At 33.9% G+C, this 17079-nt stretch overlaps 3 protein-coding genes across 5 annotated transcripts; 2 read left to right on the top strand and 1 right to left on the bottom strand.

The window, feature by feature from the left end:
- The first annotated feature begins 1514 nt into the window (after nucleotides 1-1514).
- LOC8264185 (BES1/BZR1 homolog protein 2) lies at nucleotides 1515-4166 on the top strand. The gene is made up of 2 exons (XM_002525054.4): nucleotides 1515-2163; nucleotides 2841-4166. The coding sequence occupies exons 1-2, from the start codon at nucleotides 1939-1941 to the stop codon at nucleotides 3567-3569; spliced, it is 954 nt and encodes a 317-aa protein (XP_002525100.1). The 5' UTR covers nucleotides 1515-1938; the 3' UTR covers nucleotides 3570-4166.
- Nucleotides 4167-7843: 3677 nt separating this feature from the next.
- Nucleotides 7844-10297, top strand: LOC8264186 (anthocyanidin 3-O-glucosyltransferase 5). The gene is given in 3 exon segments (XM_015722911.3): nucleotides 7844-8380; nucleotides 8383-9095; nucleotides 10083-10297. Coding segments are annotated over 2 exon segments (909 nt in total). The 5' UTR covers nucleotides 7844-8058; the 3' UTR covers nucleotides 8970-9095; nucleotides 10083-10297.
- On the bottom strand, nucleotides 9192-15876 carry LOC8264187 (aminopeptidase P1). Of its 3 annotated transcripts, none has more exons than XM_015722949.3 (16): nucleotides 15628-15874; nucleotides 15460-15523; nucleotides 15134-15273; nucleotides 14198-14482; nucleotides 13962-14084; nucleotides 13404-13685; nucleotides 13165-13251; nucleotides 12918-12985; nucleotides 12432-12501; nucleotides 12038-12172; nucleotides 11867-11947; nucleotides 11506-11560; nucleotides 11265-11369; nucleotides 11091-11162; nucleotides 10472-10596; nucleotides 9192-9578 (listed from the first exon to the last, which is right to left on the bottom strand). In XM_015722949.3, exons 1-16 carry the CDS (start codon nucleotides 15718-15720, stop codon nucleotides 9417-9419), a joined length of 1947 nt encoding a protein of 648 aa, XP_015578435.1. In that variant the 5' UTR covers nucleotides 15721-15874; the 3' UTR covers nucleotides 9192-9416. The 3 variants fall into 3 exon arrangements, with proteins under 3 accessions (XP_015578435.1, XP_002525102.1, XP_015578436.1); XM_002525056.4 differs by having other exon boundaries at nucleotides 12432-12498; XM_015722950.3 differs by having other exon boundaries at nucleotides 9459-9593; nucleotides 15628-15876.
- Nucleotides 15877-17079: the final 1203 nt, after the last annotated feature.

The following is a 17079-nucleotide window of genomic DNA, read 5'->3' as shown; positions in this document are numbered from 1 at the left end:
GAAGATAAAGTGATAAATGTGACACTAGGGACCATAACATCCAATGTATATAGTAATTTTGTAGATGTGCATACATCTTAATGCCTAACCTACTAATAGCTATAGATGATATGGTCCTAATAGAAAAAGAAAAAAAGAAATTGAAAATCTTATGCTTCGACTGTTATATTATTATATTTTAACCTGAGGAGTATTATAGTCTAAAAAATAAAAAGTTTAATATTAATTGGATATATTTAATAGCAATTGATCTATTTAGCTGATTATATTCGCACTTGCATCTTACTTTGGATCTGTTGGAGCTTTATATATGGTATAAAATAGTTAATATTTATATATATATACTTGTAATTTTCTTCTTCGCTGGGAATGGTGATACACTTAATATTAATAACAGCTAACCATTTTATACAGAGAAAACAGAGATATGGACGACAGAAGTGAAGTCGCAGTAGATTTATTACCAACTTTTAGTGGTTTTCTCTCTTTGCATAACACATAAATTAGGGCTGAAAGTTGCAGTGCCACAGCAACAGCACCTAATTATTACTCTTTAATCCCACACCAGTTCCAGCAGCCCAATTCTTACCCTTACTGCTACATTTTCCTAACCTAGTAATTCCAACACTCAGCCCTGCTTCAAGAGCCAATACATTGCTTTTAAATATTATTATACTAGTAGACACTTTATTAATATTTTATCTGAATTTAAAAATATATTTAATAAATTTAATTATAAAAAAACTAAAATAAAACTAAATCACTATTTTATAGATATTTTTAAAATTCATTACATCATTTTATAAATTTAATTATAGATAAAATCAATAGATATATAAAAACTATACATAATTAGAATTTCTTGATTTTTAAAAAAATAATTAGTATCGGAACGGGACAGAAGATGTATAAAAATAGATTTAAATTTTTTAGTTAATTAATTAATTTTTTTAAATATTTTATAAATTATTTTGAATTATATACATTTTAAAGAAAAAGTATAAATGCATTAATTTTAATATCTTTTTCTTCTTTTGAATAGCTGGTTTAAAATTGTAATTTCAAATGCGATTCATGCTCCTACCAGAAATAGCAAAAGTTCGATGACTCGATAAGGAGACGATTAATTAAAATTTATTATAATTTAATTAAAATTTTAAATATATAGCTATATTAAATTTTTTAAATAAATGTTTGGACATCTATAAAGATTGTATTTCACACACTCTAAATATATAATATATATAAATAAAATAAAAATGAGACATTTTATTATTTTTATTTTATTTTATCATATTATTCACTACCAATTATTATTATCAACTGAATAACTGAATAAATTCACCGTGTAATTTTAATGAAAATGTTGGAATAAATATTATAAATAGATAATTATAAAAATTAATATTGTAACACCATAAAATTTAAATTAAATAATAAATCCAACTATCACTCGTTATATTCTCCTAATTACACGTGCCTATGTTTCCTTCATGAGTTGCTTGTGGAAAAGGTCCCTCCTTTTTCTTTTCCTTCATTATTTTTTTATATTTCAGTTGTCAAAGTTGAGTACAGAAGTAGGAGATGCACAAATATGGAGTTTCTTTTTTGTTAGTTAATATCTTTTTCATGACCCAAGATTATTAAAATTTATGATTACCCTTTTCTTGATTTCAGTTTGATACTTCCTTTTATCTATATTTCTATTTCCTGCTGAGTGTGAAAAAAGGAAGTGAGAGAGCGATAAGGGGAATAAGAAGAGAAGAGGAACTAACAAAGAAATCAGCTTTTTCTTCTTCTTCTTCTTCTTCTTATTATTTTCTTTTTGTATTTCTTATGTGCAAAAACTCAATTAAGAAACCACTTTGCACTATTTTGTGATAAAGAAAGAGAAAAGCCCGAGTAAGAGTGCGTGAGGGAGGTGGGTTTTCCGGAAAAATGACTGCCGGTGGATCATCAGGAAGGTTACCCACGTGGAAGGAGAGAGAGAATAACAAGAGAAGAGAAAGAAGGAGAAGAGCTATAGCTGCTAAGATATATTCAGGACTTAGAGCTCAAGGGAATTTTAAGCTTCCTAAACATTGTGATAATAATGAAGTCTTGAAAGCTCTATGTGCTGAGGCTGGTTGGATTGTTGAAGAAGATGGTACCACTTATCGCAAGGTTTGTTTTCTGTTTTTTTTTTTTTTTTTTTATTGTTAATTTTGATGGATGGTTGTCTTTTATTATTTGTTTGATTTGTTTCATAGATCTATATGCATAGTTTACAGATCTTGGTCTTTTGTATTCATTTGGGATTTGTGTTTTGATTTCTTGTTTCTAGGTTCAATTCATTTCAGTTTATTTGATGCTTGATCTGTGGGATTTCTACCCTTTGATCTAGAAGATCTTGAGACAGATAATTGGTTCTTTCATGAATTCTTAGTCCTTATTTATTTGCTTATTGAATCCAAGATCTTATATTCTTTTGCTTGGTTAAGTAGAGATATGATCTCTAACTGTTTCTTGTTTTCCTGATTTTGACTGTTGATTATATCTCTGTTTTTAGTATTTTTTGAGTTTGTTTTTATCGTTGATCTTGTTTATGTTGCTGGGACTTTTCCTATCAATTATACCATTCATTCTCTTTCTTTCTTATTACTATGATCTGTAACAAACAACTACTTTCTTAACATTCATGGATAATCGTTAGCATTGTGTAGAATGTGATTGAAATGAATTGAGGTGAAAGTACAAGTGTTTGGAAATTTATGGTCATACAGCTCCATTATTGTATAACATATTTGTAGTGCAATTTACCTCCAACAATGACTAAAAACTCTTGTAATGTTCTCTCACAGGGTTGCAAGCCACCCCCAACAGAGTTAACAGGCACTCCAACGAACATAAGTGCATGTTCCTCTATACAACCCAGCCCACAATCCTCCAATTTCCCCAGTCCCGTACCTTCCTACCATGCCAGTCCATCATCTTCCTCATTCCCAAGCCCCACCCGGTTTGAGGGAAACCCCTCTACATACCTTCTCCCATTCCTACGTAATATTGCTTCAATCCCTGCGAACCTCCCACCTCTTAGAATATCCAATAGTGCTCCTGTAACCCCACCACTTTCTTCCCCCACTAATAGAAATTCAAAGAGGAAAGCTGATTGGGAATCCTTCTCAAATGGGTCCCTAAAATCATTTTGCCATCCTCTTTTTGCCCTCTCCGCTCCTTCCAGTCCTACGCGTCGCCAGCATCTTACCCCGGCTACAATACCTGAATGTGATGAGTCTGATGCCTCCACTGTGGATTCTGGCCGCTGGGTGAATTTTCAGGCAGTTGCACCCCAAGTAGCTCCTCCTTCACCAACCTTTAATCTTGTCAAATCAGTGTCTCAACAGAGTGCTTTTCAAGATAGAGTAGATGGGCATGGAGGATTAGGCTGGGGACCAGCAGCAGAGCGGGGGAGAGTGTCAGAATTTGAATTTGAGAATGCTAGGGTGAAGCCATGGGAGGGTGAGAGGATTCATGAGATAGGGATGGAAGATCTTGAGCTCACACTCGGGAGCGCAAAGGCTCATGCTTAAGCTAGTGGATAATCTATAAGCTTGGTAATGCAGTGACAACAGCAATAGCTGGAGTTTGCTGTGCATTCCCAATGGCATACTTGGTCTAGATTAGCCAATTGAATGCTAGCTATTACTTGGGATTTTAACTGCGATTTATGCAATTGCTGGGAGATCTCAATTCTTATTTGGCGCATCCTATATTTCCTTTTAGATGTACAGTGTGGTTTTCTGGGAGCCATTGCAGGAATTTAATTAATGTGATTCAATCGCTGTCGAGCAAAGATTCTGGCTGGCTTCATGGAAGGACTTAGGACCACAGATTTTCTTATGTGGATATTGCTGGAGCAGTTGTGTGGGAGGTTATGTTCTTCCTACATCTGTTCATGTTATGTTTAGAGTATTTTTCTTCAATTTTTCATTGATTATAGTACCCTATTTAAATTACCGTTAGGATGGTCTTTGAAGCATCAATCAAGCATATAGAGATTGTGTAATTTTCTTGTTGGGGATTTGAGTTGTTCCATATACTCCGTAGACTTTGTAGAAATCTAAACTCCAACCGTGAAGCTGATCACTAGTTCTTAGTAGATTGTGAGGAAAACTTTTTTTTTTTAATCATTTAGTTTATATAATCCAATCATGCTATGTGGCTAATCTTTTCCGGCAGGGGAAAACAACTGATTTTTTATTTACTGCTTTTTCATTCATTAACAAATACTGTTACTTTTGGTGGATATTATTACTACTGAATAAAACAAACATAAGTGTACCTGCACACTGACTGTTGCCGAAAACAAAGCATGTGTTACTGAATCTTGAAGGTGGCATCTTAATCTCTCGTACTGATTTTGCTTAGGAAGACCTTCTACATATATACATCCTTGGGAATAATTGGGATATAGCAATGTAGCAGAAAGGATGAGGATTACTTTTGGAAGGATGGAGGAGATGTTGAAGATATGTGAAACTAACAATAAAGATGTGAGGTCTAGTGATGGAGGCGATAGTGATAGTGATGGAGGTTAATCCCACTTAGCTGCATTATTGAACATTTGGTTATTGTGTGCATAATTGAACATCTGCTCATTAGTTAAAGTAGAGATAAAAGCCATATAATATTATTCATTACAAGCATGCAACTTACGAAAAAGTTGGACCATTTTGCTTGTAATCTAGTGGGGGATAAGTAGAAGTAGGTCCATTTCCTGCAAAGCGCAACGTGAAGGTATTTGGTATTGGTTTGTTATCAGTAGATGAATATGATGTATATGCCCACACCACAATGACTTTCTTCTGCTAAATCTTATGGCATTTTGTGGGTCAAAGGAGCATCTTTAGAGCCGAACCTCTAAAATAGAGGGCCCCTCTCCCCATGTGATATGTTTCTTCAGCTTTGTTATTATCATCGTCCTCCACCAAACCCATTCTAATATATCTTCCTCAACTCTTAAATTATTGGATTCTGCATTCTGCATTCTGCTGTGAAAATTCTGCCAAGCGTAGTGTGTGTACTTTCATTTCTGTTTTTATCTTTGCCTTCATCATTTTGAGCGAGAATTTTCAGGGTAAAACTCTCATAATGTGGGTTCTCTGAGTCTATATTACTGCCCTAAACGTCTGGACAAGCTACATTACCTTCCTTTTCGGGTGGGCCTTTCACATTTTTACCTTTGGGTCAGAGATGTCAGGACTCAATTTTAGACCTGAGGTATCATATCAGTCTTTTATCTGATGTTAAAATTTAATTTTTAGAAAAAATAATAAAAAGTAAGGGCCATTTTGAAATACTGATGGTCAGATAAAAATTTATTTTTAGAAAAAAGAATAAGAAATAACCCTTCATTCCTCAAATACTGATTCTAGTTTCAGAGGAGTGGGAGGCCTATATGAGCTGAATTCTATTAATATTAGTAGCATGCATTGTTATGTTTTTCGCTCAGATTTTATATATTAAAATATATATATATATAATTATTCAGTATTAAATGGTAAAACACTTGTCATTCTCTTATTCGTAGATAAGTAATGGATTTATTCTTAATAGTTAAAATTATAGTTTCATAGGAGTTGAAAAATACTTGGGATTGGTCCAAGCGTATGTATAATGGATCTTACAATATAAGTAAGTGAGACTTTATAAACATATTAAAATTAGTAATAAAGGGCAAGCTTTTGCATGAAAGTATTTGAAGGCATTGTCATTCTGATATTATATGGAGAGATTTCAATTTATCTATAACTTTTTTTTTTAAGAAATATTTAATGATATGAATTAATAATATTATATTTTTAACTATATTAACATGGTGATAAACCTGAATTATGTGCTACGAATCAAAATTATAATAATAATAATACATAAGAATCCAGCAAGAAAATTAACAATTAAATTTTGTATCACTAATAAGACATTAAATTTTTATAGTAATAATATTGAACTCTAACTTTTGAATATACTGAAATATAAAATGCATATAGAAGATAATTACTAGTTAGTCAAAATTATTTCTTCATTTTAAATTATAATATAATTTTCTTAAATGAAAAACGATTTAAACTTTATACGTTTATTTTCAATTTCATAATTATTGCTATTTATCTATTTTATTATGTTTTAGAAGAGTCTCATCTCCTCTGGCAATATATGTGATTTATCTTTTTCCGTATAATGATTTCTTTTTCTTTTTTCGAAATTGGCATATTATGGATTTTAATACTCACCTTCAATGTCTTACCTTGTGGCTAGGCTCAAGTTTCCGTTTAACATTTTTATATTTTTATGACTTTTATATATATGGATAATAAAGACATTTGCGATGTGTGACATGATTCTAGACATGATTCCACCCTTCAGAGTGTTTTTGCTAGGGGCATTCTGTCAAGTTGCAAGCTTCTTAAGCCCTTAATAGCAACAATACCAAAATAATAAACTAAAACAGCAACTGCTTGTTCGATTGATAGGCCTCAAGAATCCAGATATGTGTCTCAAATTTGAATTTTGATATACTTTACTATTTGTAAGAGTCCGACACACTCTAAATGACTTGTTAAATTAAACCAACTTAAAATTAATAGATAACAAAATAAAGAAACGCTTGCGGAAAACCCTGATTGCTATCGGAAGAAGAAAAAGAATGAAATATTTGCATATGATCTATATGATTTCTTAGTAAAAGGTGGATAAGAAGTTGAGATTCGAGAAACCTGTGGAGGGTGATGCTAGTTTTATTATGATTTCTACTAATTTTTTTTAGCAATGGTCTTAAGCAGTTTTAGTCTACAGAAGGCAGACTCTACATAGAAGTAAAGGAGAAGCTAGACCATTTATAAACAAAAGTAATGAAAAAAACTAGTATTTTTCTAATCAAGTTTTTAATTGTCATAAGCTATACCATATAAATAACCCAACTAAATAGAATGAAATATTGCTTTTTCACTCTATTAAATGTGCATGTAAAATATACATACATACCTTTGAAAAATTTCATAAATATTTGTCATATTCTCAATGTTCAAATATAAAATATTTAAAAATATGCGTAACTTAACTCGTCAAATGAATAAATGCAATATTTTGGAAGCAAGCTCTTCAAATACTAGCCAATGATCCACTATCCTGCTCCCATATGGTCATAACACGGCAAACGACCTGAACAAGTCCTAGTCTGTTTCTCTTGATCATTATACCTTAATTTCAAATTGATCCAATCTCCACGGCAATCCACAGGCCTATCACAGAGAACGGTGTTATGCTTTTCCTCCGACCCACCGTGATCGAAGGAGCGAATACTTGGCCCTAAAAAAAGTCATTCATGAACCCTTTGAAGGTCTATGATCTTGAAACCAATACGTGTATAAATTCACCACTGATTACTGCGATGGAAATGGTTTGTATGCACATGCAAAGAACGATATAGTACTGCTCCAACAATGAATAGCCTTGTGTACATATAAGTATGTATGCACTAAATGGATCTTTATTCTTATTTTGTCATCTGAGGTTATAATGATGTTAGCAAAATTAAATTCAACGCATTGACTGGAGAAGTAGTCTATTGTTATTGTCCAGTTGGTGATATAACATAGCAACACAAATTAAACAGGAATTTCAGATTTAACTTTACAGCAGTTGCATATCTATTCGTATTGTATTTAACAAAATGGCTTTTGTTTAACTATCTTAATGCACTTTTATTTACACAACTGTCTAGCATGTGGATTTTTTTCCTCCTTTGTTCTTTGTTCTTTTGATATAAAATTGTGCAAGTGGGTATCAATTTCGAAAAGGACTTGTTATCAAACGGTAACCATGACTCCTGCCCGTGTCCTAGTCTACATGCAACCCGATCGATAACATAAAGCGCCAAGGTTGAAGCTGCGAGACAATATTTAGTTCACTTTCTTTAACCGTAAATTACACACCAGCATTTAATTAGTCAATCTAGAGTGCAAAGAAAGCCATGATGAAATAATCTAACAGTCCAATGTCTTATTTTATAATATAAATATGTTAGATGTATTAGACCTGAACAACCAGATGTGTGTTGAGTACATACGTATGGGGGTAGAGATACAAACTGCTGACGGTATTTTGGTGAACACATGGCACGATCTTGAGCCTAAAACTCTCTTTGCACTTGGAGATGAAATGAAGTTAGGCTGGGTGTCTCAGGTGCCTGTATACCCAGTTGGACCACTCGTCCGACCGGCTAACGCAACCTTGAGGAGTAAAGTATTCGATTGGCTGGATATGCTATCTGAGAAATCAGTGATATATGTTTCATTTGGGAGTGGTGGAACCCTTTCAGCCAAGCAAACAATGGAGATGGTTGGGGATTGGAGTTGAGTGAGCAGAGGTTCATCTGGGTGGTGCTCCCGCCTATAGAAAATGATTCAGCTGCAACCGTCTTTAAGACGGGTCATAGAAGTGATGACACTCCAGATTTTCTGCCTGACGGGTTCTTGACTCGAACCAAAAGGATGGGAATGGTCGTCCCAACATGGGCCCCACAAACTGAGATCTTGAACCACCCAGCGGTGGGTGGATTCTTATCACACTCTGGTTGGAACTCGACTCTGGAGAGTATAGTCAGTGGGTTGCCAATGATCGCATGGCCACTATATGCAGAACAGAGGATCAATGCTGCAATGCTGACAGAGGATAACGGGGTGGCTGTTCAGTCCAAGGCTAAGCCATTGAGGGAGGTGGTAAGTAGGGATGAGATAGAGACGATGATTAGAGAGATCATGGAGTTGAAAGGCGGCGCGAGAAGGGCCAGACTAGAGACACTAAAATTAAGTGCAGAGAAAGCTTTAAGAAATGGTGGGTTATCACATAATTCACTTGCTCAAGTGGCAAATGACTGCAAGATTAAGGTGCTTAGAAACAGAACTCACGAGCATGATCACCTGCTTTGAATCCCTAGTAGCAGCAGCAGCTGGGATATGTGTTTCCTCTATAATGAATGATAAATAGGAAACTGAAAATACAGCCACAAGTAGATCGATGCTGCTGCTCATCATCAGATAACTTGCAATGAGAAGGTATGTATTTTACTCAGCTTTTTCATTTTTATCCTTCCAACGCTTATCAGAAAAAGAAAATTTAACAGAATAAAAAAAAAAAGAAACACACGAACATAAAATATGTAAATTGCAGACCACATGTTTTTTTATTTCTTCTTTTTTTTTTTCCCTTGTAATCTTCCCTTATAATTAATCGCCGTAGCAGAAGTAAAACCCACATGGAGGAAACAGTGAAAGTAACAAACTAAGCTATCAGTCTTCCTTCTCTTTATTTTCCCTTTTGCACACAGAGAAGGGAATGGGGAAAGAATAGAAAAGCTCCACCTAGAAGCAAAGATGTCATGCGCATATAGGTTCAGTGGCTTTCTTCAGCCATGCCTTCTCAGATTCATCCAAATATGGGGCCAATATATCCCTACATCTTGAATGATATGTGTTCAGCCAGTCTATCTCATCGGGCAATAACCGGCTCACGTCAATTAACTTGTTCTGATAGGGTGCCTATATATCAAGATACTATACAAATATTAATATGCAACACTAGTTAGCAAAACCATACGACTCTAGCAAACATACAGTCCTAATTGAGAAGTGAAGGAAAAAAACAAACAAACATGACATATTAAAAAACTACAGCTTAAGGATAGTAGATTCATCAAATTAAAGGGGTATAAAATATGTAGAGAAAAGCATGAGTACTGCTTCAAATTTGATAGTAATACAGTTTTAAAAGCAGTCATTAATGGCATTGGTTCAGGCTATCAGTATAGGTTGACGGCTGGCGAGCTTAGCTTAGAGAAAAGGTTACTTCTAGTTCCTTTCGGGTAGCGCGTTTTAACCTGAGGGCAGTAATTCTAGTTCTACAGTACTTTTATCTACAATTAAGAACTCCTGAACTTGTATAGAATTTTCTTATATATCAAAAGACAGACAATTGTCAATCACAAAATTTTTCCAAGTAACAGACAAGCTGCCACATGACTGATTCCCAGGGTTTGCTTTCAGGATTCTTGCTGAATGTAGGGAATAGAAAGGCTGGAAGCCCAAGCCAGTGCTTAAATTAAGCTGCTTGGAAATGTTTCAGGATGCACTATCCTAAATTGGACTACTCTTATTTTCTTTTGTTTCATTTTATTACTGTTCCTGACTGGTTTAGCACAGGAAAAGTTGTTAAATTACTATTCTTACATTCACTCAGAAATGATTCCTCTTTCTGCTTTTCCAATTGATTAAATTTATTCAGTTTTTTCTTGCACGAATTCAAATCAAAGTCTTGCATAAAGGACCCAACAAAGCCAGAATGTGGAAAAATGATGACATGAAAAGATTTAGATATAATCAGTAAAAGGCAAAAAACACACTGCAGACTGAGCATAAATTTCACATGCACTTACCCATGTAATGTGCTCAAATGATAAGTAGCCCTTCTCACCAAAATTGAATGGCGTTTTACCATCCTTAACTATAAGCACATTCTCCAATCTTATGCCAAAGCTTCCATCCTCATAGTATCCAGGTTCTGAGAAATGCAATTCCAACATAATTAAGTTCTCCATCAGTTTCTTGAATAGAGAAAAAAAAATGCATCCTTTTTACCCATTAAAACCACATTTTAGCATCAGTGAGAAATGCTAATGTTTTAGGATCGAGATTAATGAAAATAATCTAGACTAGGATCATAAGCCAAAAATCATATGGTTCCTACATATACGTCACTAATAAAAGTTAATGTCTGATTGTGCCCAGTAAAGTGCAGGGTCGAGAACTCAGAATAATAATGCATGAACAGCAGCCATCTGAGAAACCAGAGCATCAGAGTATAATTGTCACAATCCAAAAGCTGAGGTAACACTTTTAGATACCTTCTTGAGCATGGATATTTATAGACCTAGACTAATAGGGGACCACATCCCCAGTGGTCACCTGATTAAACAAAGAAATATAAAAGGATAATTGATAAACTCATTTGGGATATAATTCGCGATGAATTTCGACTAAAACTGTGATACTAACCATCTGTTACAGTCATAGAAGCTTGTAGTGGCACATTGCGAGCGTGTGGCCTGAAACTAATTAAATGGGGCCCTGCTCAAGATAGTTTAAGGGGAATTCAGCAGCAAGCTTATTTATCATAATGGTATGGAAAAAGAAAAAACAGTAAAGGCACAGGTAGACATTATCACAAACCTTCATGAACATTCAAGTAGGACCCAATTCCATGACCAGTACCATGCCGGTAGTCAAGACCGTCCTTCCATAAAGGGATGCGAGCAAGAATGTCAAGGGCATGACCTATTGAGGAATGACCAAAACATCAATATAAGCAGAATTTATCAATGTGCTAAATCACAAGCTACACTTTTAATCTGAAACAACTCATTTATATATGAAAAGTATTAAGCAACAAAAGCAGTAAAAGTTGAAATACCATTTGTCCCATTGGGAAAACGGGCATTACCGAGGGCAATGTGACCCTTGAGAACCTGCATCAGAACACCTTCATAAATTAATATCCAAAGAATACTAATAACAACAGCAATAACAATGATCGCAAGCTCAATGTCACATATTATTTCACTTCGTATAAAATTATAAAATGAAATGGATGAGGCATCTTCATGTGATAACTAATAACAAAAAAGAAACTATATTTAGAAATATAAATAATCCAATGCAACCTAAGTATTAGAGAAAAAAACAACATATCGTTAATGATATCAAAGCTAAGCTATATCAAACTCAGATACAAGCAAATTAAATGTCGATAGAGAGAAACTGAAGGCACCTACTGCAGTATAGCATGCTTTCTCATGCGCTGATGGTTTTCCAAAATGGACAGTGCGAGTTATATCAGTTGTCCCATCCAGATACTGCATTCATGCCAACAGTATTAATTGACTGGCATTTTAACAGTAACTTCTGCCAACAGCTATAAGCCCAAATAATTGTGTCTGACAAACCTGAGCTCCTGAATCAAAGAGATAGATGCTTTTTGGATCAAGCTCAGCACAACTTTCGGCCTGTGGAGAATAATGGATGATTGCAGCATTTGGACCCACTGATGAAATTGTAGGGAAACTTAAGCCTCTAAAGTGCTGCAATTTAAACAAAATAAATAAATAAGAACAATACTATCATGCCAAACACCTCATGTACATACATAAAGATAAATGCTGTACCAAAGAATAAATTTCAGCAACAAGTTAAAACAAGCCTGGCACTTTCACCTACAGTTCTTACCACCGAGTCAATCCCAAACCTACAGCAACTGATGGCACTGATCTGTTCTAAAATGATACCACTAGTTTGTCTCTTTTTAATTTCTTTTCCCTAATAATATATTAACGAAATTACCTCTTTTGATGCTCGAAAACCTTCCAGCTTATCACTTACAGTCACCTCAGTCAATTTCCTAGTTTCCCTGCTACAGCACATGAGTGACATCACAAAAATAAAGCGACATGAAAGGCAAAAAAAGATACTTTTGGCTAGTTCCATTCCTTTCAACTTAACCAATGGCAAATGTACTCCAGAAAGCTATAAAAATCGAGAAATTAATCACATTAAATACAGCTACTGTCTACAATATCACAGCATATTATTCAAGTATTGTATATCTAATATAACAAATAGCACTTAACATGTAACTTTGTCGAGCTCTTTATCTTAGCATCTGAGCTGATGCAGTATATTCTGAATACAAAATATCCAATATAACCTACTTTGAGAGTCAGGTTATATCCAGTGTCGGAAGCAACTTCCAATATGATACTTTTCAAACATCAGCTATAAATGTAAACAGAGGCCACAAAAGTTTCCAACATGAGAAGAGCCACTTACATATCCTTTTTCTTGTTTGCACTCTCCCCCTCCAAAAAGTAACCAGAAGCCCCATAAATCTCCTGCATCTGCACACACAAAACAAGCATTGACAGCAGATTTAAAAATGTAGGTTTTGAAGCATATTGGTGATAAATCAATTGAAATAAATTCGAGATTTAAGAATTGAAAGAGAAAAGCTAGAAGATGGCAGTAATTTAAAAAAAAAAACTATCAAAGTTTAGAAAGCCTGGATTTCAGAATATACCTGCTTATCCAACCAGACAAGATATTGCACAACAGCAGCACCATCACGAATGTGTGCCTTTTTTAAGCCATCCAACTCAATGGGATTCTGAGCCAACAAAACAATCAGTTAATTAAAAAAATTACTTTGAAATATGTTGTTCAAAACAAATATCAATCAACTCTAGCATGGTATCTTATATACAACTTTCACTGGGTGAGTATCTATATGAATAACTTGTAAGATCACTCATAAAATACCTTTAGAGCTTTTGCAAGGGCCAGAGGTGACTGCTTCAAAAGCACTTTCTCAGAATTCAACTTTGAGTATAATGCATAGCAGCAAGAACCAGGATCAACCCATATAAAATCAATTTTCTTTCCTTCTGGTTCAGCTGTATCATTTCGACTTACGTCAGTCTCACTAGAGTTTCCTTTGACTACAGATGAGTGAAGCTTATCAGACGCAAGCAAGACAGCATCTGGACTCACTGCAGTGTACTCCCGAACTTCAATTTCATTATCCTCCAAATAAGAGCTTACCTAGCCAGAATTACCATATCAAATTTTGTGTTAGCATTAAAATTGGAAAATGGACAGCAGAAGTGTGTTAAATAAATTTATTGAGCATGAAAAACAAATGGAGCACTAATATTAAGAAGATAAAAAAAAAAAAAAAAAGATAATGAAAAAGGAAACTTGGAAATCAGAAAAGAAAATAATGGAAAATCAGATAAACATATGTAAATTTCAGGAAAAACCACCGCACATATGCAGTGTAAGAGGATATCTAGAATTCAAATATATTGCAATTCTTACCTCAGTAGAGACCTTTCTCTTGTCCACGTAAAGGAAGGCTGAGTTGGATGTAACTATAGCAAATGCATGGACAACAGGACAGTATGATACATCATTACCACGGATGTTATACAACCAAGCAACCTGAATAGAAGAAAAGACGCTAGACTTGGGTAAACAAAATTAAGATGGGTACAAAAGGCCAAAGTCTAAAAATGTAAGCAAACAATACAGCCATTTAGAAGGCATAAATTCACCTCATCTAGTGTTGCAATGATCATCCCACAAGCTTTCTCGTGTTTAAGTTTTACTCTCAAATTCTTCAACTTGTCTGCAACTGAACGACCTGTAAATTCCAAAGGATGGACTACAACTGGATTTGTTTCTGCTGGTGGTCGATTTTTCCAAACCTCATCTACCAAGTTGGTTGCAGTTTGAACCAACTTCTGCTTTTTCTCAGCAAAAGCACCCTCCCATCTCTGTGCCGTGTCTACTGATACACACCACGGGTCAACACCAACAGATGCATTTGCCGGCAGATTCTAACAAAATGTAAATTTCAATGCTTATTTAAAGAGCTCATAAAAGAGAACAAAAATCAACTGTACGATATGCAACAACTAATCTCATAAGAGAATACATTCGGCCCTCTTATATTTTAATATTTAATAAATTAATAATCTCTATTAACTAATAAATATTGAGATACCAACTTCGCTTTTCTTTAGATAATTGAACTTCATAAATTAATAATTCTAATATTTAATAATTTTTTAATCCATCAACTATATCGACTCTAGTACCTGATCTCACATGACAACTATTGAAATGCATAACTCAACAACAACTCAAGATAATATATGATATTGGGATAGCAACCCAAAAGTGCTACTGAAAATTGAATAAAACAAATAACAATTCATGCAAACAGAGCTGAATGCATGTATCCATAACTCGAATAGTTAGTATTTCATACCACTTGTGAGCCCTAATTAAAAGTCGACCTCAATAATCCAAAGACAGATAACAGCATATATGAAAGTAGAAGAGAAAGTAAGTGAAACGATTAGGAAAGAATAAAAAGCGGTAATGATATAAATTCAGAAACAATGGATAGGCATCTCCTTACAAAGTTATTCAATTATGTATATCCAGCAGTCTACAACATGTAAACAGGTCTAGTATTTACTCACATCAGCCATCCAAGTATCCACAGAAGGGTCCTCTCCTATACGCATAAGTATCCACTGATCACTGAGTTGTTGTGTTGCCTGCAAAAAGTATCTTCCATCGGTCCAAAGCCTTGCTTCATTCTTTGTAATAAGCGCCAAACCTGAAAATGAAATTCATCAAAATGAAGAGTGAAGTAATATACACCATGCTCGTATTACAATTTACAATCAATTTACACCTAATCAAAAAAATACAACTTTGGCTAAAAAAGCAAATATTATACTTACAAAACGAAACAGAAAGTATATAATCAAGTTGATTCAATTTTTAAAATACCAATACTAACCTGCACTTCCAGTGAAACCGGAAACAAATTCACGCCGCTTGTCACGAGCAGAAACGTACTCACTCTGAATTATTTTCAAAAGAAAACTGATTAAATACGAACAAAATACTCGATTTCAATTGCATGACAAATAAAAAATTGAAAAATCGAAAATAGAAATGAATAAACCTGATGATAATCTTCAGAGGGAACAACTAAGGCATCAAGAGGAGGAGAATGAGACGACATAAGAGACCTCAAGGAAGTAAGTAAGTCTGCCATGGCTTTTTTCTTTTCCTTTTTTTTTTTAATTATAATCTGTTCGGATCGATCTTCTTTCAGTTTGAGAGACAGAGAGGAGATAATTTAATTTATATAAGCAACCTTAGAATGTGAGAGTTTTAGATGCTTTGGGAACTGCAAAAATCTTGCTTGAAATTTACGACATGTACCACTGTTTTTTATTCTTGTCATTCCATTTTTAACGCTTTATAAGTAACAGTATCTCTAAGATATTAGTATGAGTACATGGTAACTTGTAAATCCATAATTACTGATATTATTTTAATTTTAATAATTTATTAATATATATATTTAGATATTAAACTAATTAATTATTTATAAATATTTTATCATTAATTAATAAAATATATTATTTTTATTTTTATTCATTAATAATTTTCATTATTTTCTAATTTAATTAATAGTAGTCAATAATTATAAAAAAATTTATATAGTTTTCAATTATAAAATAACTAAAGATTATATATAAATTATGGGTTAATTGCACCGCTGGTACTAAACCTTTACACTTTTTTTCCAAATGGTACCAAACTTTCAATTTGTTTCTTTTTGATACCACTCCTATTATTTCTGTATCTTTCGCCAGTACCAAAGAGGAATCCGACACTTATTTGCTGATGCGGCTGCCGGATTTATAAAGGATAACACACCACTTGCCACATATATTGCTGACTCAACAAACAGTTATCCGACTCAGCAACAAAAACCCAGATGAAAAAGGCAGCATTTTTAAAAAACAGAGTAAATACATATTTATCAATAAAAGACGTCGAAAATGGAAAACAATCAATCTGATCCCAACTAATTGATAAAAAAGACAATCCAATAAAAAGCAATAAAAACCCAGAAGTTCAGCAAGAATCATAGCAGCAGTGCTGCAAAAGCGAAAAGCTTGAAATCTTAATAGGAAAACCACAGTAAGGAGGAGTGATTCAGGAAGTAAAAACTTGTGTTGGGATAATAAAATTGAAGAGATAAAGAAAATGAATTGGTTGCAATTATTATAATTATCTTTGAAATTGAAAGAGTATTTCGAGTATAATTGAGAAAGGAGAAGAGAGAAAGAAAGAGAGAGAAGGAAAGAGAGGAGAGAGAGAAGGAAAGAGAGGAGAGAGGAGGATTGAAGGAAAGGAAGGAGAGAGAAGGAGGAGAGGATTGAAGGAAAGGAAAGAGAGTATAAATGAGCAACAAATGTGGCAAATAATTTGTTATCCTTCATAAATCTGGCAGTAATATCAGTAAATAAGTGCCGAATTCCTTTTTGGTACTGGCGGAAGATACAAAAATAATAGGAGTGGTACCAAAAATAAACAAATTGAAAGTTTAGTACTATTTAAA

Source organism: Ricinus communis, chromosome 7, assembly GCF_019578655.1.
Source record: "Ricinus communis isolate WT05 ecotype wild-type chromosome 7, ASM1957865v1, whole genome shotgun sequence".
Classification (NCBI taxonomy): domain Eukaryota; kingdom Viridiplantae; phylum Streptophyta; class Magnoliopsida; order Malpighiales; family Euphorbiaceae; genus Ricinus; species Ricinus communis.
Note: the sequence above shows the minus strand (reverse complement) of the source record. Positions and strands in the feature narration are given on the sequence as shown.

What these genes read in the sequence shown, in the direction of transcription:
- LOC8264187 (XM_015722949.3), bottom strand. Translation starts at nt 15,720, where the DNA reads ATGGCAGACTTACTTACTTCCTTGAGGTCTCTTATGTCGTCTCATTCT. An exon ending in TTGTCTGGTTGGATAAGCAG is followed by an intron (nt 12,986 to 13,164) that starts GTATATTCTGAA and finishes TTGTGTGTGCAG; the next exon opens with ATGCAGGAGATTTATGGGGC. An exon ending in CTACTTGAATGTTCATGAAG is followed by an intron (nt 11,163 to 11,264) that starts GTTTGTGATAAT and finishes TATCTTGAGCAG; the next exon opens with GGCCCCATTTAATTAGTTTC.
- LOC8264185 (XM_002525054.4), top strand. Translation starts at nt 1,939, where the DNA reads ATGACTGCCGGTGGATCATCAGGAAGGTTACCCACGTGGAAGGAGAGA. An exon ending in ATGGTACCACTTATCGCAAG is followed by an intron (nt 2,164 to 2,840) that starts GTTTGTTTTCTG and finishes GTTCTCTCACAG; the next exon opens with GGTTGCAAGCCACCCCCAAC.